Below are 23742 nucleotides of genomic sequence, written 5' to 3'. Positions count from 1 at the left end.
TACATATTTAAGTTCTACATTTTAGATACACTACTTCAACATTTTAGATAGACTATTTCAACATTTTCATACAAAATGTTGAATTAGTTTATCCAAAATGATGAACTTAATTAAAAAATGTTAGACATTCTAATTCAAAATGTTGAATATTGTAACTGTTAGGCAAAAGTGGATATCAACGTTTTTAAGACGTAACTGGTGCTAGAGAAAAAGCGATAATTTTTTACCAGCCTACCACACGATGATCAGTCATCTGGCAAGATTCATCTGCTTCTATTGCTGCCCAATACCATGACCCAATTACGATATAGAGTGTTTGGTTGTCTAAGCAAATAGCTGTCCGAACTGATATAGTTTATGGGCCGTTCATGGGCTGTTGCTGGATTGTAGATGTGTAGGCTACGTACCTTCCGGAAGACACATAGGTGCCCCCAGTGAGTTGATTCCTAAAGCAGGCTCGTGGCATTTATTTGTTAGGTTTAGGCCCCGGCTTGTTCGGTTAATCCCCCTCACAAGGGGATTGGGAGGGATTGGAGGGGATTGAGAGGAAGTTTAACTTGTTGTGGGATTTAATTGCTCCGAACCCCTTCGTTCCCTCCCATTTCGGGAATAACCAAATAATGCTAAACTGGAATTTTGCCCTTTTCTCCATTGGCTTGTCTAATCTAACAGTTATAAAGAAGACACTTACCTTTAAAATCCGTAAAAGCCTAAGGTCCCTACGGCGGAATGGTCGGCTGGGGCTGGTGGCACCCCCGCGGCCGGGGTTCGAATCCTGCGTGGGATGAATTTTCGGTTCGCGGGGTAAAAAATCCTTCTCGCTGTGCTCGCCGCAAGGCATGGCCCTTGTGGGCATGGGCCAGGGTTCGGGGCGTTTCTCGGCCGGGTGAGGTCGACCGAGTATCGCTTCCTCTTCATGAAATACGGGTGGGGTCCGTTTCATCCCTCCCTGATCGAGTTTTTTAAAAATCCGTAAAATATGCAGCGTCCCTTGAGATGTCTATCTCCATTTCTTCGGAGAACCCAAGTCGTTGGTTCTCTTCGAGTCGTGTTAAGAAGTCAAGCCTACCATATCGGTCCTTGTCCCGGACGTGTGTGGTCGTGTGGGCACGACGAGGCATCGTGCAATAGACGGTAAAACGTCCGCTTCTCACAGTGACAGATTGGCATGCAGGCAGTAGTAAGAGCTGTTGTTGTATGCGTGGAAGTTTGATCCTTGAGTCGGGTCAAGCTTCCTCCCGGTCGAGGAATAAGACGATCGATTCTTGCAGATCGAACCGTAGCTAATCTCTTCGATGGCAGAGTATTCTGTCATCACCGTAGCCTTGTTGCTGCAAGCTACCACCGCGCTGTGCTCTTCCTTGCCAGGCTGCGCGAGTTCATGCGGCAACATAGACATCCCCTTCCCGTTCGGCATCGGCTCCGGCTGCCACCTACCCGGCTTCAACGTTGTGTGCGATAGATCCTACCGGCCGCCGAGGCTGTTCCTCGGCGACGGCACCGTCAAGGTACTCGAGATTTCGCTCCCCAACTCCACGGCGGTCATCGACAGCGACGCCGTCCGAGTCCGATACGGCACCGCCACGGGTGACGGCGCATGGGGCCGCGGCCTCGGCGGAGCGGACGGTCCGTACTACCTCGCGGAGCGGCGGAACCGGCTCCAATGGAAGCCGCGACGCCGTCGGCGCGTGCACCACCGTCTGCGCGCCGGCCGACGACGGCCGGTACGAACCAGCGGACGAGTGCGCTGGTGTCGGCTGCTGCCAGTCGGCCATCGACGCCAGCCTGACGTCGTATCAAATCCGTGTGTCCTCCTTCGGGAGCACCACGCCGGCTCCGTCCTCCTCGGTGAACCGGTCCGCGCTGGTGTTCATCGTGGACAAGGCGTGGTTCGACGGCAACGCTAGTAAGCTGCTCGGGACGTGGCAGTCGGGCGTCGTGCCGGCCGTGCTGGACTGGGTGATCAGCACATCAAGATGCCCGGCGCACGGATCCAACGACACGGCCTGTCGCAGCAGCAACAACTTCTGCCGCAGCTCGACCAGCGCTTCTCATCGTGCCAGTGCCAACAAGGGTACCAAGGGAACCCTTATGTTGTGGATGGGTGCCAAGGTAAATATCGAGTGCGAGAACACGCTCTCGCTTTTGGATGCGCAACTGATCGAGGTGAGCTGTAAATGTTTTTTCAGATATTGATGAGTGCCCCTTGCCAGAGGAGTACCCATGCTACGGCGAATGCACCAACAGGCCGGGGACGTTTTCGTGTTTGTGCCCGGGTGGGACCCAGGGTGACGCCCGAACACAAGACCTGTGGGAACCCACAAGTATGGACAAGTATCTTTACTTCACACTTCCCTCATCATGCATGTATACATTGTGTTAGTGTTTTGTACATTTATTGTTTCCTATATTAACTAATTAATGATAGATTTGGGTAATTTATAAGGCCTCCTCCAACTATTAGAGTCAACCACTAGCTCATAGCAATAAAAATAGTATAAGAGATAACTTCTTTAATGATTTAACTATTAACACATAGTTTAAAATATAGACGGGTACACATACCGGCCCCACATAGTCTTGTACTCTCTTGATCAAGAGCTATCTCTTCTTTCTCTCTCTTCCACCTAGATAAAATAGTATACTTTAATTCTATAAGCTTAGCTGACTTGGCACTATTGGAGGAGGCTTAATGTAAGTTGGACTGTACTTGGAGTATTTTCTTTATAACAATAAAGGTAGGTAATTCAAATGCATATTTATGGGTTACTCTAATAATGGTGGAGTGTGGATACTTTTGATGCAAATTTAAAACTTTACTTTATATCATTTTTTATAAGGTTCAGTCTTAGTGGGGATGTCATCACACAGTTATCAAGACTGTAAACTTGAGAGGTGTGCTGGAGGAGTGTCATCATCATGATACTCCTCTCTCATCCCATGACACTCCAGTCCTCTCTCCTCATAAATAACTGTCATGTCAGCAAATTTGCTGATGTGGTATGTTATTTAATGCTCATGACACTTTTATGATACTCTCCACTGAGACTGAAATAATAGGATAGTTGAGTATTATACATAAAAGATTATGTGGTTACTTTAAACTATTTTCTATAATGGTAGTGATAAGATAATTTAGAAAAGATTTAAGATGTTACTTTAAACAATTTTCATAACAAGAAAGATGGTTAATTTTTTTTAGAAAATATGATAGTTCTAATGGCTATCATACTCAGTGATGGCAGATTTTTTTAAAAAAAAATTGTAAGAATTCCTATTATCTCTTTTTAACGCGTAATAAAGTGGCCAAGTCTAGTAAGGTACATCCGACACATAAAATTTTATATGGTCAATCTACACCAAATTTTAGTGAAGTTCTCTCACCCTGTGTGGCATACCGCATACCTACGGGCTACGGTTTGGTTCACATGCTTATGTTGCAGAACAAATGTTCATGGAGATTTCTGTTTACAGGTTTGCTACTATCGATAGGAGGTGCCTGTGGCCTGGCCGTTCCATCTCTTTTCGTGTTCGTTCTCACTATGGCGTACATCCTCAAGGCACGAAAGGCCACGAAACTGAAAGCTCTATTTTTCAGGCAGAACAGAGGATTGTTACTACAACAGCTGGTTGATAGAGTGATTGCCGAAAGAATGACCTTCAGCTTGGCTGTGCTCGAGAAGGCAACAGACAATTTCGACGACACCCGTAAGCTCGGCAGCGGCGGCCATGGCACCGTTTACAGAGGCATCCTATCAAACAGCCGTGTTGTTGCCATCAAGAAATCAAAAGCTACAATCCAGAAGGAGATTGATGGTTTCATAAACGAAGTTGCCATCCTCTCACAGATCAACCATCGGAATGTCGTGCGATTGTATGGATGCTGTCTCGAGACACAAGTTCCAATGCTTGTTTATGAGTTCATATCAAATGGGACTCTCTGTGATCATCTCCATGTCCGAGGCCCGAGATCCTTATCATGGATTGATAGACTAAGGATAGCTCTTGAAGCTGCTAGTGCTTTGGCCTATTTACATTCATCCGCTTCAGTGTCAATAGTTCACCGAGATGTGAAGTCTGCCAACATACTGCTTGATGATCGGTTAACAGCGAAAGTATCGGACTTCGGAGCCTCTCGAGGTATCCCAATTAATCAAGAAGGCATAGCAACAGCGATCGAAGGCACATTTGGATACCTAGACCCTGAGTATTACCAAACGGGTAGACTGAGTGATAAGAGTGATGTGTATAGCTTCGGCGTCGTGCTTGTAGAGATGCTCACAAGGCAGAAGCCAACTGTCTTCAGCTCATCAGGTAGTATCAGTCTAATTGCACTCTTCAACTTGCTAATGCTTCAGGACAAGCTTTGTGAGATACTAGATTCTCAAGTAATTTCAGAGGGTATGCAAGAAGCAAAAGAGTTTGCAGAGCTGGCATCGACATGCTTGAACTTGAAGGGCGAAGATAGGCCAACGATGAGACAAGTGGAGATTAAGCTGGAGAGGTTACTAAGATCAAACAGAGACAGGAAAACAGAACACGGAGGTTCAGCCGAGCAGTACTGCACGCCAAGCCAAATGACCAACGGGAACACTAGCAGGCAGTACAGTATGGAGCAGGAATTCTTGCTATCAGCAAGCTTGTCTCGCTGATTTTCGCAGTCAATACGAGGTTTGTCAAATTGTCAGTAGAAGAGCAGATAGAGCTTACTATGGCCAAAGCACACTATAGTTTATTATATAGTAATACTGTATGTGATTACTATGCAATCAAGCATAGATGATTCCATCGTCGACATGCCAAATTAACATTAAGTTTGAACTAGTGTCGTACCCGTTGCTACGGGTGATAAAAGATTTGACGCACAAATAGATCGCACGTATATATTCAATAGCTAAATGCTCGTTCGTTGCTATGAGCAAAAAGGACATCTATCTTACTATTACTAATTGAAGGCTTCTTTTGAAGTCTCCAGGTGAAACCACCTAGGATCTTAGGTGGACAGTATAACAAAATAGAGAAATTTTACAAATTCTCATAAAAATCAGAAACATCTGGCCATCAATTCGGCAACTCTAATCATAATATCCATTGGTTCTGTAATTTTTTTCTAATAAATTACACACCTATACCATTATGAAAATAAACTAAAATAACCCCCTAAACATGTATCTAAATTACCCACCTCTGCCATTATAAAAAATAATCTAAAATAACCCCCTAATCTTCATGTAAATTATCCACTCATATCATTATAAATATATCAAATAATTCCCTAACTTTTTATATATATTATCCAACGATAACATAATAAAAAGTTAAAATAATCCCAAAATATAAATCTAAATTATATTATTATAATAAAATCTTTAAGAACATCAATATAAATTCTAAATTACTATCTCTATCATTATTAATATATTATTTATGTTATTGTTTATATAAAACTACTGACCATAATGTGTGTCACCATATATTCATGTATAAGAGAAGATAAGAATACTAATTTTTATGTTGTTCATATAGCTCAAACAAAGTATTCAATAAAATACATATCAAATATATATGGATGTGCGATGCAAAGTGAAAAAAAAATTGTTAGTAAATAAACCTATCACATTTATTACAATTACATAATGATAAATATGTATCTTTATAGTACTAAATTAGAATATTTGATTGGTTAAAAAGAGCGTGAGATAGATAATTATTAGATATCTCTAACTAGCCCGTGCGGGAGCACGGGTTGATAGACTAGTATCTTCCTAATAGTGTGATTTTTACACATAGTGTTGCCTAAATCAGGATATATTACAAACTACAATGTGATTTTGTTGTACTACCAGCACTAATGAAAGGTGCCAACTTAGACCTAAATTCATGCTAAAATACCTACAAATAAATTGATGAAACGATACAACAAGTGTCTATAGCAGAACTAATAAGAAAACTAATGTTCCTGATGAGATACTGTAGAAGAGTATTTCAAACAGTTACTTGTAACTGAAAATTATGTTCGAATTTCACAATTTCAGAATGTTTAGAAGAACTCAAAGAATAATGTGTAGTCGTGTGGAGGTCTCAACTGATGCAATGCAGCCACTACACCTTGGTGGCAGAGCTGGTCAAGATGATCAACTAAACCGCAAAGAGTCATGGTGAGCAAGCTGCAACATTCTCCCTAATGGTAAATTTACATCATTTAGAAATATAAGCAGAGCACTATACACATGCTATAAACAAACTCAATAAGATGGATTGAAAACAGTACCAGTTTGTCCTCAGATTCCAATAGATCACACAACATAGGGACAAATCCATCACAAAATGGTAGCGATCTGCAGGCCCAGGGACCTTCTTGCACAAAACATAAACTAGATCATACTATCTAGATGTGCAACCAGAGTGGGTTCAACTAAGTGAAACTCCCATCTCAAAATAAGTTTTGCAACCTATAGCCAAATCTATCAAGATACTATTCTATAAAAATAAAGACACACAAATTCCAAGTGTGAAATGCGGAAGTTTAAAAGAGGGATGAGAGGAAGCAAATTCTTTTTTTATAAACGTGCCTTAGCACATATTTCATTAAGAAGGAAGCAGTTTACAAACATAGCTTGATGCTGGCCAAACAGAAGTTGACTTGTACAAGCACACAAAGGACTAAAAATAGAGAGAAAACTGAAGAGAGGCCAAAAAACCAAACGGCCAAAAGCTAGCAGAACAACGACCACAGAACAGAAGGGGAAACCCCACCCATCCTGCCAAGACCAACCAAGTGACCTAAAACAGGTGAACCTACACAAAGAACAATATCACCGAGGTTGCTTACTGAGACTACGAAACAACCAGAGGGTGGCCAAGTATCCACCAGAAGTAGCAGCACCACGGCGGCAAAGCATCCGCCGGAGATGACCAACAAGCAGCGCAACCATGATGGCAAAGCATCCGCCAGAGTAGGAGTAGCAAGGGCGGTGAAGTATCCGCCAGACAAAGCGAATCAGGGCGGCAAAGCATCCGCCGGCACAATGACGGCAAAGTATCCGCCAAAGTAGTCGCAGCACTAGTAGACCATGGTGATGATGTGTCGAGGGAGCACAAGTAGGCAACACCCAAAAAGGCGACCACCCATGGCATGCCACAAGGAAACCAGGCCACCAGCAAAGTAGGCGTGGAGATGTCCCAAGACAACACCCTCAAGAGGGACATGACGCACCAGGCGCCATTGTCACCAATCCGAGCACCGGACATGGTTTTCATCAAGGAACAAACCTTGTGGTCTCCAAAGGCGGTGGTGGAGATGCGGATGCCAACACCGGGCCGAGCCGGAGACAGGATGCAGTAGAGGAGGCATGGAAGTGTTCCATATATAACGATGCCCCCAACAAGGACATGACGCACTAGGCTCCATCGTCGCCAGTCCGCAGCACGGACATGGTTTTCACCAGGAAAACAAACATCCATGCCAAGGCCAGCGGAGGTAGACGCCGACACCCCAGGCCGGAGGCCGGCATCCAGCCCCCCACAAGGGTAGCGCGAGCCGAGGACCCGCCCCCGGCGAGCGGTGGTGCGACCATGGCCCACCGGCCAGCCGAGGGCGGCGGCGCAGCCACAGGCCCCTGGCCACCCAAGCCACCGGAGGCAAAGCATCCCCGGGTTAGGCGGCGACGGCGGCTACCGTGGGCCCAAGGCCACCCAAGGGCAACGGTGGCGGTGAGCCAAAGGGCTTGTTGACGGTCATTAACGACCAATTTCGACCGTCAACTCCTGCACAAAAAGAGACTAAAATGTGGAATAAATGCTAGGATAGATTTATTTACTAACAGATTCCACAGGTGATGTTCTAGAATGTGTGCAGGTGATTTCCAGCTGATTCTGCAGTATAATAGTGTGGTTTGATCCAGGACATAACGTTCCAGCAAATCAGGATGTGACACGTGTCAGAATATGGAATAGATGGCCCACCAGAGCAAGAAACCAACAGTATAAAAGCCAATACCTGTGCCAATGACAAGTGGGCCCAGGAAGGAACCTGTGGACCGAAAGGGGAGGTCGGTGGGCCCACTGGGTGGCCGGCCGACCTACTGGTCGGCCGACCAGGCCCATGGGCCCCACCGCCTCAACTTTGCCACGTGGTGCTCCCTCACTGGCTCCCAATGTCGGTTCTGCAGAGAAGAGCTGCGATCTCGGGGTGGCTCCCTCCTATAAATACAAGGGGAGGGGTAGAGGAATGAACACACACACATCTCACCCTTTCAACTCACCCTTCCTCCCTTGGAGCTAGAGGCCTTCATCCTAGATGCTTAGGTAGACTAGGAGGTGTAGAAGAAGAGGAGGAGAGTGAGGAGGAGTCGGGGGAAGTGCCGGGTTTGTCGGCACTCTTCTTCGCTTGTATCTCGATGGATGCTTATTCGGTTGTAAGTGTTCGAGACTTTCTTTGTTTGTTAATTTGGAATTAGAGTTTAGATCGCAAGTTATTATTTCTGCCTTATATTAGTTGATGTGTATGCTAGCGAGTAGCATTTGATCTTAGCTTAAGACCCCGGATAGAAAAGGGTAGTCTTGGCCAGGGCTAAGGTTAGTAGGGAAAGGCGTAGACGTGGTGTCTAGGCTGGACTATACCACTCAGTTGTCTGATAGTCCCATGGTTTGTAGAGGTAGCCGGCAGGTGGTGACAGCCCTGTTCGAGCCTTTTCGTAATCCTCCATGTTCGAATATCAGATAGAGCACATATTTGAGCTATCGGCTTGTATAAGCCGGTCGATACCTTTAGCTCGAAGTATAACGGCGACGTGATCTCTTCTTCTAGACATAGATTCTAGATATAGAAAGTCCTCTATTCTATCTTCTCCACACTAGCATGTGTGTCCTTGGATGAACCTGAACCTGTAGATAGCGTACTCATGTTCCTCAGTGGATACGATACCCTGGAATACTCTTGGGTGAAAGCTACAGCGGTATCCGTGCGCTTGCGGATTTTATTCGTGATGTTGCAAAATACCAACAGGGCCCCCGGCCACCCGAGGCACAGCACCCCGGGGGCGAGGCAAGCAGCCAAGGGTTCAAGGGCGGCGGTGCCGCGCCTCCATCTTAGCCACCAGGGGTGCAACGCCCCGGGGCAAGCGACGGCGGCGATGGCGCACCTCCACCCGAGCCCCAATTGCCGGCGGCGGCGAAGGACGCCGGGGTTGCCGGCTGAGCGGGGGAGAGGGGGGAACTCAGGAAGAGAGAACTGGGGATGCAAACTCTTTGACACGTGATTTATCACGTGGTATCGGTAGGCACAAATTCACCCCTAGTCCATGTTGAAGCACTCAGAAAGAGTATTGTTTCTCGATCACCAAGTCTCTTCCGGGGACCTCTTGACTTGCCACTAAGGTTTAGTCACAAAGGCTCATGCCAAAGTCCCGGTCACCTCAGTGCCGTCTCCACTAAGGTGCTTCTCCACCAAGGAAGGGGTCTCCACATCCCCGCACAAAGTCGTTGTCGCCGCTCCACACTAAGCCGGAGCGTCAATGACTTGCCGGCGAGCCACCAAAACTCCAAGGGGCCGGTACACCTAGATACAAGTTGTGGTTCACTCAAGAACCAGCCACAAGGCAACTACACCTTGTACACTCACTCAATCTTGAGGTAGCCTAGCACTCTCACTCATAAAACTTATGTTAAACCTAAGGATTTGATTAATCTTGCACTTGGATGGCTTGGAGACATTTTGCTGTGTATGGGGTGTTTCTCCTGAGCTCCAGCAGTCTCAAATGACCTAGGGTGAGACCTTATATAGGTTAGAGATCCACTCCTAGCCGTTGCATGCTTTTCTGCCAGAAAAAAGCAGAAATCATCGGTTCAACCAGTCATAGCCGTCGGTTTAACCAGTCACAGTTGTCGGTTTAACCGGTCACACTGTCGTTGCCTCCTAGCCGTTGAACTCCAACATCTTCTGTCTGCTAACATCATTGCACTAACACTTGAACCGACACACAGTTAGTTCAACCGGTTGTGAAGACTTTCTTCAGCTTCAACTCCCAAAACCTTCTGAAGCATTAACTGACAAATGCACCGATACATTGGTTGATAGCGTCAGTTCAACCGGTCCTGATGGCTTTGTATCACTCCAATCTTCTGAACCTCCTAGAGCACCAACTGACACTTGCATCGTCGCCTTCAACTATAGTGTCGGTTTAACCGGTCTTGAAATTTTTTTCAGCACTTGATCGCCAGTTGATTGCCTGATACACCGGTCAGTTCTATTTGAGTGGCGTCGGTTTAACCGAGCGCCTGTTTTCTGCTGCCACTTATCCAACTCATCGCTGCGATCATTTGCACACCGTGACTTGAATGTCTTGTCAACAAATTGGACACCTTGGATGTGGTTTGGACTATATCCATGGGACCTAGAAATCCTACCAACTTGAGCTTAACATACTTGTTAGTCCTATTGATTATGTTGTCACACTGACGGTGGGTGAGTACCGCAAGCAGGGATTCGTGGGAATCCCGTTTAGAGATTCGGCCAGGGGTGTAACACGCAGTAGGATCTCGAGGGGTTTGTGGTGAAGTGGAAGAGAGAAACGAGATGGTTTAGACAGGTTCGGGCGCCCTAAGGCGTAACACCCTACGTTCTGTTTGAGCTTGTGATTGCTCTTGGATCGGGTGGATATGATCTGTCTTTATAACATGCCTGGCTATCCTATATCCTGGGGGAGGCCAATTTACTATTTTACATGCCCTGTTTTACTGCCTTTCGTGTGAACGCGGTGTCCAACATGTAGGTGCCTCACTACCCGGTATCCCATCGGTTGGGCCCGCTCTGCACCGCGGAGCCTAGTCGCAGCATCCCGGGCTCTCCCGAGTTTCTTCCCGAGATGACCCGAGGTCCTGTGCTGACCCCGGGATTTTTGTCAGGGGAGATGGACGGTGCAGGTAGTGGGACCGCCCCTGCCTCCCACTGCCAGCCGATGGGATGTGAGCTGGAGGTGGGCTCCCCCCGCCCGACTCAGAGCACCGTCTGAACCCACGTCTCCCCGTAATCATGTTATCTTACGAGGAAGGCGCGCCGCTACGGGCCCCGCATGGTTACGGCGGGGCAGGCGCAGTAAATGTAAGGTAGGGTAATTCCTTCTTGACCAAGGAAAGAAGGAATTACCCTCTTTTCGAGAGGCGGTTGACCTCCCATGCCTTTTCATCTTCCGGCAGCCCTAGCTAGAAGGCCGGCCTGATGCCGGGCCAGGCCAGGTTTCCTTGACCTTCCTGCCTTGAATTTGTCCAGCAGGATGGGTACCTCTGTTCCCATGGTGCTGACGCACCCAATCACCAGAATCATAATTATAGCTTAATGGGGTCATGATCCTTACAATTGTTTAACTCACTTGACTGCACGTGCCTAGTCATATTGGACCTAATCGTGCCGTGTCAGGTAGGGTTAGGGTCAAGTCGTGCCGTGCCGGCCCATTTGGCCATTTATAGAGGGAGGCGGACCCGATATGAACTAGGGGGCTATATGATAATTTTAGGGGTATTTTGCAAATAACTGGATCGCGATCTAAAATAGGGGGGTTAATTATAAATTCTAGGGCCTTTTTGCAAATAATCAGATCACGATTGTTAGTCGGGATCCAAACTGGGGTTAAATGAAAATATTAGGGGTAATTTAAAAATAATCAGAACGAGATTAATAATCATGATCCATATGGGGGACGAATGTAAATATACATGGGGCATTTTATAAGAATCGGATCGCGATCGAATCCTAGGGTCTTGTGCAAACTTCCTGTTCACGATCCGGTCCACCACCTCGTCTCACTGAAGCTCCGCCTCATGTCGGGCTTCTCTTCCCTTTGGTGCCTCTTCTTCCTCTTGCATGTATCGCATCACATTTCTTCCTCTTGCATGTATCGCATCACAGCATCCCCAGCTCGCGCGACGCGAAGGATTTCGGAGCCCCCTGCCCCCAAGGGGCGGCTTGTATTCGGGACTCCGCCTTAGGCTTGATGGCCGTCCGGAGCGGCGCGTATGATGGCGCCACATTTCGCTTGTCCTATCCCCACTTGAAAATGAGAATCGTCGGCAGCGTTGATCCACCAGGTCTAAAAATGGCAATGAGTAAAATCCGTGCGGATATACACTTCGTATACTCGTACCCATGAGCAAAAAATTAAACCCGTACCCGCGCCCGCTACCCCCTATAGGTACAAAATTGTGCCTGTATCCTCTATCTGCGGGTATCTGATATACTCGCGGGCACGCCCATCCACCAGCACGCCAAGGGCTTGGGCGCAGCGCACCAAGCGTAGGGCGCGCACGAGGGAGAGGCCCTGGACACCGGTGTGGCGAGCATGGGGCGCCGTGGCGTCGTCGCGCCGGGATGATGAGGACCGGAGGAAGGAGGGGTAGGATGGGAGTGGATGGGTAGGACGGGAGTGGCGCGCCAGTCGTAGTGTGCGCGGCCGTGCCAGGTGGTCGAGGGAGCGGGGAGCGGCGCACTGACTGCAGTGGGCGCTGCCGCGCCGTGCCGTCAGGGGTGTGGGGAGCGGCGCGCCGGCCGCTTGGGCCGCCGAGTGATCTTGAAAGCGGGCGGTTGGACGCCGCATAGGGAGGAGCTGATGAGGGGTGGGGAGGCGCTCAGGGAGGAGGACAGGGCGACCCACGTAGGAGGTGAGAAGGCGGGCAATGGCGCAGGGGAGACCGAAATCAAGGGAGGAGGAGGACAATCAAGTACTTCGGTAGGAGGCTAGGTGGCGGCAGCCGGGAGTGGGAATTGGGGGATGGGTGGAGAAATGAATTAAAACCCTGTATACTTGGTATTGGGACCCATATGTCAAGGGTCCGGTGAGTTTGCAGATTCGGGTATCAATTTTTTAAACCCATTAGCAGATATCCATTGGGTTTAGACCCACGGGCACAAACTTAGACCCGTATTTAGTATGTACGGGTACGCAGATATTTTGTACCCGTTGTCATCTTTAACCAGGTTCCGGACCAGTAGTCAATGAGCGCAGTGAATTTCAGGCAGGGAGTCGCTAGGACTTTCGGGGGCATCACTAGTCAGAAGAGCTTACATGAAGAAGACGACGCGATGACCATATAATTCTGAGGCCTGACACAAACGACAAGGAAATCTTTGTGGAATTATAGCAAGGTAAATGTGAATATTACACCCACCTGATTGTCAAAGCTCCTGAAGGCACAGAGAAGGAAGCACTTGTTCTCCCTGTCTTCCGTTCAAAGGCAGAACAGAGCGTATGTATGCTGTTGCTGCATGAATGCCCGAGGGTAGCAGAGAGGGAAAAGTAGAGCTTGCTCACCAGTCAAAGGTTTTAAATCGCCGGCTAAGATGTTTAGCGGCAGAGCTGCCGCTACGGCGTTTAGCGGGCTATAGCCGGCATTTAGCGGGCTATAGCCGGCTTTAGCGGGCTAAATGCTATAGCGTTTGACCTTTCTAGAAACTATAGCCGTCTATAGCGGAAGTTATTGCCGGCTATTTAAAACCTTGCAGTCAGTCACCTCTTGGGCTTAAGTGGTAATCAGGAAAAGAAGGACGATATGGATCAATCGTCAGCTCACCATTGTCAGCAAAGCTTCATGGCTGCTGGTTGCTGCGGTCTGTCGGTCGGTCACATTCATCCTCTCTGGTCTCGCTGCATCAGTAGTGTTCTCCAGCCAGGAACAACACGAGTGCAGCCGGCCGTGCAGCATAAGAACATCATGTACAGAGTCGTCGATCCATTCCGGTGAAGTGCTGGCTTCACTTCACTGACGCTGCATGCCAAGGCATGACCGAAATCCAAATAGATGCACATGCGGTTCATATCACGTACGTCGTAAACAAGACAGAAAGTTAAATTCCTATTTAACTGTGCACTTGTTTAGTGTGTCTCTGCATTCGTATTTCAAACATACCCGGCCGGCCTGGATTGAATTCCTCCTGCATTCGATGTGGTTAACATTCGCAAAGAGGAAGAACAGCAGCAGGCATCACCGCATCAGTGTGTGAGAATGAGATGAGCGAAGGCGCAAAGCACCGTACGTTGATCACAGATTTGAAGTTCCCGGTGTTGTACGAAGACGGAAATGCAATTTGATCATCATGCAGAGTTCAGTACTAGTTGAGACATGGTCAGAACCTGCAGAGAGAGCACAGCTTGACCTCAACCCGGCGGTGAGAGCGCAACCCGGCAGCCGGCTCCAACGGATTTTTGATCGTCTCCCGGCCGCTAATCCTTGATCTCATCCTGACTTTTGGTTTTCTGCTAATCCTTGATCTCGCTCGCTTGTTTATTGTGTTCAGCCGTACGTGGTGCTTACTGAAAATCTCCCATCCAGTTTGCTGCTGACAAGATTGGTCATTTGCACACATAGCCACGGCAGGTCTGAATCGCAAGGCTGCAAAAGAACTGCAGCCAAGTTTGCCGGGCAATGCGAATATTCAGATTCAGAAAAACAATAATCACAACCAAAACATACTACTACATTGCCCTGCTCCTTGAACAGTATGAGGTTTTCTCAACCAGTTTTCAACCCAAGCATTCCTTTTTCCTTAGTCAGTGAGTTAAATTTTTTAGCTTAATTTCATAATTTGATTCCGGGTTAGAACATATTAACATAGACCGGCAATGCAAGCCAGATGCTCTGGCTGCTGGACTTGCCTCCATTTTCATCTACCACTCCACTACAGTAGCAGCTAGCCTAGTACGTAGCAGATCAATGGAGGCAAGAAAAAGAAAGGAATCATGTCCTTGCCCAAGCAAGGAGGTGACCCAACACACTCATCTCACTCCATGTCAGCTGCAGCAGCAGCTGCTGCTGCTGAGCATCCTCCTCCTCAAGCAATCCCCTTCCTCCCCTCTTCTCCCTCCCAGTCCCAGGACCACCATGCATCCATCCATGGAATTCCTCTCAGAGACAGCAGCAGTTCCGGCCGACGCCACGCCATGGAATCCCTCCTCCCTGAGAATATATAAACACGAGCGGAGGGGTCGCTGTCCGTGTACGCTCGCGGCGGAAGCGACTACATTGCTCGCCGTAGCGTACGTCTCCGGCGACCACCATGAACCGGCGGCGGGGCGCCGCCCGGGAGTTCGAAGACTTCGACCCGGCCGTGGAGTGGAAGCTGGCCGGGGAGGACCAGGACGTGGTGGAGATCTCGCTGCCGGGGTTCCGCAAGGACCAGGTGAGGGTGCAGGTGGACAACCACGGCGTGCTCCGCGCCACCGGGGAGCGCCCGGCGAGGGGCGGCCGGTGGGCGCGGTTCAAGAAGGACCTCCGCCTCCCCGACAACTGCGACGCCGACGGCGTCCGCGCCAGGTTCGAGGGCGAGAAGCTCGTCATCACGCTCCCCATCGTGGCCGCGCCCAGAGCGGCGCCGTCCCCGACGCCGTCTCCTCTGGAGCCCGAGACGCCGCCGCCGCCGCCGAAACCGCGTCCATCGCCGCCACTCCCGCCGCCACCTCGCCCTCCACCGGTAGCACCACCTCGTGCTCCTGATTATGAACGGCCGCCGCTACAAGCTCCATGGCAACCGCCTCCACGACCAACTCATCCTCCAAGTTATACCGAACCGGCGCCGCCAATTCCAACGCGACCGCCTCCACCCCCACCTCCTCTTCCAAGTTATTCTACGCCGCCGCTGCCGCTCCGGCCTCCGTCGCCGCCGCCTCGTCGGCCTCCATCTCCGCCGCCAGCACCACCACCGCCACCTCCAAAGTACGAGCAGCCACCAATTCGGCGTCCATCACCACCACCCGCGCCGCCTCGTCAAACTTACTCTGACAAGCCGCCGCGTCAGCCTCCGTCACCCCCACCCCTGCCGCCATCACCTCGCCTTCCTCCTCACTATAAGCTGCCGCCGGCTCAGGCTCCACGTCCATCACCACCGCCGGCACCACCACGCCCTCCTATTATCGCAGAGCCACCGCCTCCACCCAAAGCACCTCAGCCTTCTATTTATTCATACCTGCCACCGCCGCAGCAGCCTCCACTACCAGCTCCGGCGAAGCCCGCCATTGACGAGCGGACAAAGACCGCCCCCGCGGAGCCGAAGCCGTCGCCGTTGCCACATGGGACGCCAGCTGCTGTTCCGGGGCAAATGGAACCTGCCTTGCCGGATATAACAATCGCTGTGTCACTACCTTCTCCGGCATCTCCGCCTACTCGGCAAGATGTTACTTCTCCGGCAGCCCCGCCTCCTCGTCTACCGGAGGAGAAGAAGAGCAATAAAAGGAAGGGGACGGAGGAGGCGGGTGGTCCGTCAGGGAAGAGCCAAGCGCGGGCGGTGGGAGATGCTCCGGTGACGACGATGGTGCCGCAGCCGGAGCCTGCAAGGCAGCTGCTGGTGAACGCTGTCGCGGCGGCGGCCGTCCTCGTGGGGATCATCTGGACGGCGTGGCGCAACCTCAGCAGCTGAGCGACCGATAGAGCTGCCCCATTTGAAATGGACCGGAAGTAACTTTTAAAAGTGCTGCTTGTAATTATGTGTTGTTCTGAACTTGCAATTGCAGAAGTCATTCCCAGATTTACCAAGCAGAGAATGAGAGTATCCTAAACATGTACTGAAGCTCTCAGACGCTCCTTTGTGTCAAAAGCAAAACACTATTGTATGGAAACAAAAATAGTTCCTTATGGGTGTGTGCAATTGCAAGCTCACGACACATAATGTGCATGCAGGCATCCAGCACTCTTACGAGTTCCAACCATTGTGTCAAAAGCAAAATCTCTCTTGTATGAAAACAAGCAAAACAGAGTGCCCTGAAACTGCAAGTTTCCTTCAGCGTGCACCCTCATTATGTGTCAAGCAAAATCTACTGTATGAAAAAAAAAGAGTGCCATATGGCGCCAGATAATTTTCTTCCCGGGACAAAGATGATTAATACGAGCCCTAACACACCTCAGAGTTGCAGATGAAACACTGCAGATATCCAACCGGTTTTACAATACAAGTACACGTGCAACTTGCCTCAAAAGTCAAAACCACCAAATTCGTAAGAGTAGCAGAGGTATAAGCAGGGTGCCATCATCGTGCCAAGAAAAACGAACTAAGCTAACCACAGAAAGAGCGGATTCACGAGACCCCAGATTATTCAAGACATTTAATGGCTTTGATGAACACCCTCCTTGTAATTGAACGAAAAATCCACCACAGAGACAGTTCTCACTTGGCGCTGGCGAGCTGGGTGCGGATGAGCTTGGCGGCGGAGACCATGTTGGTCAGGGCAGGCTTGACCTCGGTGTACTTGCGGGTCTTGAGACCGCAGTCAGGGTTCACCCAGAGGATGTTGGTATCGAGCACTGCGAGCATCTTGTTGATGCGGTCAGCAATCTCCTCGGTGGATGGGATCCTGGGGGAGTGGATGTCGTAGACACCAGGGCCAATGCCTGCACCGTACTTCACACCCTCACGGAAGACGGAAAGTAGCTTCTCGTCAGACCGGGAGTTCTCAATGGTGATCACATCAGCATCCATGTTGATGATGGAGTGGATGATGTCGTTGAAGTTGGAGTAGCACATGTGGGTGTGGATCTGTCAAGAGAATGAAGTCAGTTGGAATGTCAAAGGACATGGTATGAAAATATGATACTGGCAATGCTCTACAGCACAGTTCAAATGTTTACCTGGGTGGTGTCCTTGATCTCGCAGTTGGTAATTCTGAAAGAGTGAACGGCCCAGTCCAAGTAGAAAGCGTGCTCAGCCTTGCGGAGTGGCAGGCCTTCTCTTAAAGCAGCCTCGTCAATTTGGATGACCTGAAAGAATAATGATGAATAATATGAGCAATATGATCGACCATAACTGTGCGAAACCTTTTGATTAAATGAGAAACTGAAAAATGTGAAAGTGCCAACCTGAATACCTGCAGCCTCAAGATCCTCAACCTCCTTCTTGATTGCAAGAGCAATCTGGTAGCAGGTCTCAAACCTAGAAGGTATGAACCATAAGTTAGCCTCTAAAAGGAAGAGGAAAATGATGTTCTGAACAGCATAAACTCCTCTGAAAAGTTACTGACCTTGGCTGGTCATTCCTGACAAAGGACCAGTTAAGGATTGTGACTGGACCAGTCAACATTCCCTTCATTGGGCGAGATGTCATGCTCTGTGCGGTCTTCGACCAGAAAACAGTCATGGGGTTGGGGCGGCTCACGTCACCGTAGATGATCGGTGGCTTGACACACCTTGATCCATAAGATTGCACCCAACCATTGGCAGTGAATGCAAAACCAGAGAGTTGCTCACCAAAGTACTCAACCATATCGTTTCTCTGTAAAACGTACACCAACATAATTAGATATGAGCACAGATCCTTAGCGCAGAACAACTGAATTTTTCAATATACGAGATCATATTTATTTTCTCAAAGACGCAGCAGAAGCTAGCAGAATAGCTTCAGGAGAACTGACCTCAGGCTCGCCATGCACAAGCACATCGATGTCAAGCTCTTCTTGGAGCTTAACAACCTTGCTGATTTCCTCCTTGATGGCACTGACGTACTCCTCCTCAGAGATCCTGCAATGTGAATTTCCGATAAGCAATACAGCCAACATAGAGTCAAGTGAAGCAACAAAATTAACTGTTACTCACTTCTTCGCCTTGTACTCACGGCGTACCCTCCTGAGCTCCACAGTCTGCGGGAACGAACCAATTGTAGTCGTGGGAAGGACTGGAAGGTTTAGCTTCTTCTGCTGAGCATCCAATCTAGCACTAACGTTGGTAGCACGGCGGTGGTCAGAGCCCTTGAGAGCAGCAGCCTGTAACAGTATACAGAAAGAGGTTGGTACATTTCAATGTTGGACTAGAATGTAAAGGTAATATAGAACTAGATACTTACAGCCTTCTGGACTTCTTCATTTGTCACACGGGGTGATGATCTCCTTGAGGCCTGAGCAGCAGCATTTGCTGCAAAGTAAGCCTGTAGATGACATTTAAAGATATGTATATAAGTCAACATAATTTTGTATGTGGCAAAAAGAAACACAGGTCCAGTGAAGAGATCAGAGAATAAGAAAAAAAGAAACAGCCATACCTCATCCTTTTGACCAGCCAATGCTTTGGCAAGAGCATCAACCTCAACAACCTTCTGGGCAGCAAAAGCAAGCCAAGACTTAATCTCGCTGTCAAGCTTAGTCTCGTTTACAAGATCCACAGCAGTGTGCATGAGTGAGCAGGAAGTTGACACAACAAGCTTGTCTGAACAAAATGTAGGCATCATCAGATATTGCCAGTTGTAACTAAACCAACCTTATGACAAACAATGAAAGCATCCTTACCCTTTCCAACAACAGCCTCGAGAGCCTGGAGAGTGCTGAGGGAAGCAGCAAGATCGTCAGCCCAGATGTTGCGTCCATCCACAACACCGGCAAAAAGGTACTTTCCAGCGGGGAAACCACTCTTGATAAGCTCAACAGTCTGGGTTCCACGAACAAGGTCAAAACCATAAGCAGTCACACTGCTCAAAGATGTTAGGGTCCTGCACGAAAAGGAACAATTAGCGTCATGTCATTACAAAGGTGACTACAGAAGGAACAATAGTTGTGAAAAAGATGCACTAGCGATTTGATAACATACTTGAATGATTCTGCAGGAACATCAGCAAAGTAAGTCTCAACGAGCACATTCAATCCAGAAAGTGCAGACTCAAGCTCTGTGTATGCAGCAGAGAATGCAGCCAATTTGTGAGCATCAAGGTCAAGGGCAAGGGTGGGCTCATCGAACTGAATCCATGAAGCCCCAGCTGCCTTCAACTCAGCAATGACCTCCCTACAATCATTATGCATCAGATTATCAACTGAAGACTTGAGGCCAACAGCAGTTTGTAACTTGCTTATAATCTTACTTGTAGACAGGAAGGATGCTGCTAAGAAGGGAAAGAAGAGGGAAACCCTTTTCTACTCCCTTGGCAGGCTTCGAGAGCAACAAGTATGAGACTGGTCCAATGAAAACTGGCACGGTATCAACGCCAAGCTGTATGAAAAGCAACAACATATAAGCCATACAAGCAAGCAGGCGTCATCTTGCAACACAGAAAAACATAACAATAAAGCAACAGATGAGACCAACTTGTTGCAGAGCACAATATAACGAATTAGCAGCTAATTGTATCAATATGTTGAAAGCATTCTTAATTGCATTCCTATATTAAAAATCTCATGAAGAGGCCATCTTTTTTGCCAATGCTCAAGTTCAAACATGAACTACAAAGCTCAAAAGTACCTAGTTCGTTGAAGTCCAATTGATATAACAATAATATTCTTCAAACAAGTATTTTTTTGCTAACCCAAATTAGTAATTAAGTGCAGTATTAAAAAAAATGCTCTATCACTGCTGAGTTGAGGTTCTAATATCAGAAGACAGCATGATAAACTATTGAATGACTTTACTGGCTAATTATGATGGCAACATCAGTATGCATGTGTTAGCGACTTTGAGACAATCAAGTACACAAGCAGGGAATTAATATTAGAATAGATATAAGAGTCAATAAATGGAGATAGCAAAAATAAAAATGATACTAGCATCATACCGCCTTAGCCTCCTTGTATTCATTAACAGCCTTGTGAGAAGAGTAGGAGAACTTGGTGTTAGGGCCCAATTCAGGGACAATGAAGTGGCTGCAAAAGTAGAAAAAAAGTTTGTTCAGAAAATTTGAATTAAAAACCTGAAGTGGAACTTACAGTTGGTGGAAGCCAAAGGACTTACTAGTTGGTGTCAAACCACTTGGTCATTTCCATAGCAGGGACAGTGGCATTGCCCCTGGCCATCGAGAAGTAGGTATCGAACCCAATCTCCCCACCAGTCCATGAGTAGCGTTCCGGGACAGCGCCAAGCATGGCGGTGGTGTCAAGGACCTGGTCATAGTACGAGAAGGTGTTGCTGGGGATGTACTTGATCCCAGCATCAGCCATCTGCTTCCAGATGCTGGCCCTGAGGTCGGTGGCGACCTTCTCCAGATCCTCAGCAGTGCTCTTCCCATCCCAGAAAGACTCGAGGGCGAACTTGAGCTCCCTCTTGGGGCCCATGCGAGGGTATCCAACAATGTGGGACGCCATCTTTCTGTGCCACAAATATAACTGCAATCAGAAATGCAGCGGCTACAAGAAAGCAATGATACTGTAACAGAGTGCACAGATATGCATGGGAACTGTAAAGTTATGATCATGCTGGTAAAAGAGCACATTGAAGGTATCTTGCAACAGAGATCAGGTATCTGTGAGTTTAGCATAGTACTAAGATATCCTGTTACAGAAATCAAACTAAGAATCACTGAATGATACTTTCCAAATCAAACGCCAAGTACATGATCTATTCATGGCTATATGTTTGTTGAACCGCTGATGATCCAACAAAGAAAAAACATTATGCTTATTATACCACTATACATGATGAATCTTATTTGGAACAAAACCCCTCTGATTCCTATGCTTGGGATTCTACCATCAGATCCACTGGTTCCCAAAAATAAAAAAGTAAAACTAAATAAATAAATTTGAAGTTTCAAGGCAAAAAAAAATATGTTTAGCCTAATGTGGTAGGTATCTGTGAGTTTAGTCTTGAACTTATTTCTTTCGAGTTTCATCTCTAGCCTACCCAACTTGTTTGAGAAAAAAAAGGCTATGTTTATAGCACCAAACTCCACCAGAAAGTAGGCCCAGAGTCCCGAGGGTGGGTGGGTGGGTGCCGGCCAACTGATACACCTGACCTAACTATAATTGGTGGATGACACTGTCCCTCTCACTGAACCCGTGGGTGGTGGATCTAGGACGGGCGCCCGGCACATGGCAGTACCAGTCCACTCGTCCACTCTCGTTCACTCATCAGCCTTGCTAATGGCATATCCCGAAATCCCATCAATCCGAAAGATGAGGCCGTCCGACCATACGGAAAGGCAAGGGCAGTCAAACGACAACAGATTCTCGATGCATGAGTGCGAGCACAAGCGGTTCTCTCGGACGAAGAAGGGCAGATCTAATCGACCAATCCCAACGCAGCCAAACAGAAAAAAACAAGCAGGCAGATCGAATTCCGACTCCATTCGACCTACAAGCGCTCAGATCTACACGGCCGAGCCGCTGAGCTGCGACCCCAACTAAGCAGTACTCGACCCGCATCGGATCGATCCATCCTCTGCCCTCACCAGCGAGCCAAACCCAAGCGAACCGAACCGGATCGGCACCCCTGATCTCGCCGCCGCCGGAGGGATGGATCGGGCGGGGGCGGCTTCCACCCGCTGGTGCCGCGCGCGGGAGCAGCAGATCGAAGCAGAGGAATGGATATGGATCCCACGACACCCGCACGTTCCATCCCCCGAGGAAAAGGAACCGGCGACAGCACGCCAAGGCAAGGAGACGGCGAGGAGGCCGGCGCGTGATTGCTTACCCGGAGGGACGGGAGCGGCGGAGGGGAGGCGCGGCGGTTGGGGGAGGGAAGCAGAGGAGGGGAGGAGCACGGGAAAGAGAAGGGGTTTGGGAGAGCCTTATTTATAAGCAGGGCCTCGCTTCGTGTGGTTTTGGGATGGATGGGTGGGGGGGTTGGTGAGATCTGAAGAGAGGTTGGGGGGGATGATTTGATTGGTGGCGGAGGTTTTTTATTTTTTGTTTTTCTCAATAGAGTTTTTCACCTCTCACTCCTCTGCTTTAATCCTATTTCCTTTTCCAGCCTCCGGAAAGGCAGCGACGGCAATTTTACCGATTTATTGTGGCCTAGGAGAGGAAAGGCAGCGAGGCCACAGTGACATGGATTGGCCGATTGGCCACGTTGGTTGGCCATGACACGTGGATGAAGGAAGCAGTGAGTTTGATGATGACCATCTCGTCTTTTATGCAGCGCAGTTCATGCCCATCAGGATCATCACAAACTTTTTTTTGTGTGTGTGTTACCGAAATAAATATGCTCCAAGTCTATAACAGCCCATGGCTTGAAGTTGATACATGAAGCAGCACATGCCAATTTTAAAGGAAATCAAATCAATTTGGATACATGCCATTTTTTCCCCTGGAAATGACGGCGCCTACCCCTAACGAACCTCCGTACTGTACACCCTCTTAAAATTCTTTGCACCTCCGTGGTTCTGTTTGGTTTTGCACGTCCGTTAGTGTGGGTACGGTTAGGGTAATTGTCAATGCTAAGTGGCAGGCCACCGTAAAAATTAGGCTTGCTTCAGTATAATAAACACATCATCATCATTACTACTCTTCTTCTTTTTTTTGGGAAATTACAGCCCTGTACGAGGGCTCCGGCTCGAGAGCCGGAGCTGGAGCAGGCGGAGCTTTTAGCTCCGCCTGCTCCACCTTCTCACAAGTAAAACCGGTTTCGCGGCTTTTACAATCTACAGCACGGAGCCGCTCCACCTTTAGAGCGTTTGGTAGAGCTCCAACAGGAGCCGCCAAAGAAGCCAGAGCGCTGGAGCCCTGCCAAAAAGATCGTGCATCATTACCTATTTTGAACCACGTTGATAGTGGCTACCTTGACTCTCACATTGACTTTATCAACAAGTTACGTGGCTCCCTAGCAAAGCTAGCACTCATTCTTGGACCGCTTACTTTACTTTAACCGCATTTGTTCGTGTACCAAAAACAAAATGTGCTCCATATTTTTAATCCATCTTCTAACTTCTACTTAGCAGCTACCATAGGTTGCGTAGGAGCTTCTGATTATATTGACGCTTTATTTGAAAATGTATTACCATCAGCGGCCCAAGCAATATGCTACCACATTGTTCGACTTTAATTAGTTAAGATATTCAAATCGCACTCTTTCATA

General features: G+C 48.3%; 2 protein-coding genes, 1 long non-coding RNA gene and 1 pseudogene across 3 annotated transcripts; 2 read left to right on the top strand and 2 right to left on the bottom strand.

Moving 5' to 3' along the window:
- Positions 1-1188: 1188 nt before the first annotated feature.
- On the top strand, positions 1189-4824 carry LOC120700187 (annotated as a pseudogene).
- Positions 4825-5930: 1106 nt separating this feature from the next.
- On the bottom strand, positions 5931-7509 carry LOC120701606. The gene is made up of 2 exons (XR_005686175.1): positions 6272-7509; positions 5931-6181 (listed from the first exon to the last, which is right to left on the bottom strand). It is a non-coding gene; the product is annotated as an uncharacterized LOC120701606 (long non-coding RNA).
- Positions 7510-14726: 7217 nt separating this feature from the next.
- On the top strand, positions 14727-16617 carry LOC120700186 (vegetative cell wall protein gp1-like). The gene has a single exon (XM_039984407.1). The coding sequence runs from the start codon at positions 15047-15049 to the stop codon at positions 16400-16402; it is 1356 nt and encodes a 451-aa protein (XP_039840341.1). The 5' UTR covers positions 14727-15046; the 3' UTR covers positions 16403-16617.
- A 218-nt stretch (positions 16618-16835) lies between these two features.
- LOC120700185 (5-methyltetrahydropteroyltriglutamate--homocysteine methyltransferase 1) lies at positions 16836-22516 on the bottom strand. Its single transcript, XM_039984406.1, has 14 exons — positions 22360-22516; positions 20683-21036; positions 20507-20594; positions 19820-19947; positions 19552-19743; positions 19254-19453; positions 19010-19173; positions 18815-18895; positions 18568-18734; positions 18387-18492; positions 17997-18247; positions 17836-17908; positions 17608-17736; positions 16836-17515 (listed from the first exon to the last, which is right to left on the bottom strand). Exons 2-14 carry the CDS (start codon positions 21030-21032, stop codon positions 17147-17149), a joined length of 2298 nt encoding a protein of 765 aa, XP_039840340.1. The 5' UTR covers positions 21033-21036; positions 22360-22516; the 3' UTR covers positions 16836-17146.
- Between the last annotated feature and the right edge of the window lie 1226 nt (positions 22517-23742).

The sequence above is a fragment of the Panicum virgatum genome, chromosome 3K, assembly GCF_016808335.1.
Source record: "Panicum virgatum strain AP13 chromosome 3K, P.virgatum_v5, whole genome shotgun sequence".
In the NCBI taxonomy this organism is placed as follows: Eukaryota; Viridiplantae; Streptophyta; class Magnoliopsida; order Poales; family Poaceae; genus Panicum; species Panicum virgatum.
The sequence above is the reverse complement of the archived record's forward strand: the minus strand, read 5'-3'. Positions and strand labels throughout refer to the sequence as shown.

Coding starts and splice junctions, on each gene's coding strand:
- LOC120700186 (XM_039984407.1), top strand. CDS start 15,047: ATGAACCGGCGGCGGGGCGCCGCCCGGGAGTTCGAAGACTTCGACCCG.
- LOC120700185 (XM_039984406.1), bottom strand. CDS start 21,032: ATGGCGTCCCACATTGTTGGATACCCTCGCATGGGCCCCAAGAGGGAG. Junction 18,493..18,567: donor CGTGAGTACAAGGCGAAGAA/GTGAGTAACAGT, acceptor TTCACATTGCAG/GATCTCTGAGGAGGAGTACG. Junction 17,737..17,835: donor TTGAGGCTGCAGGTATTCAG/GTTGGCACTTTC, acceptor TTATTCTTTCAG/GTCATCCAAATTGACGAGGC.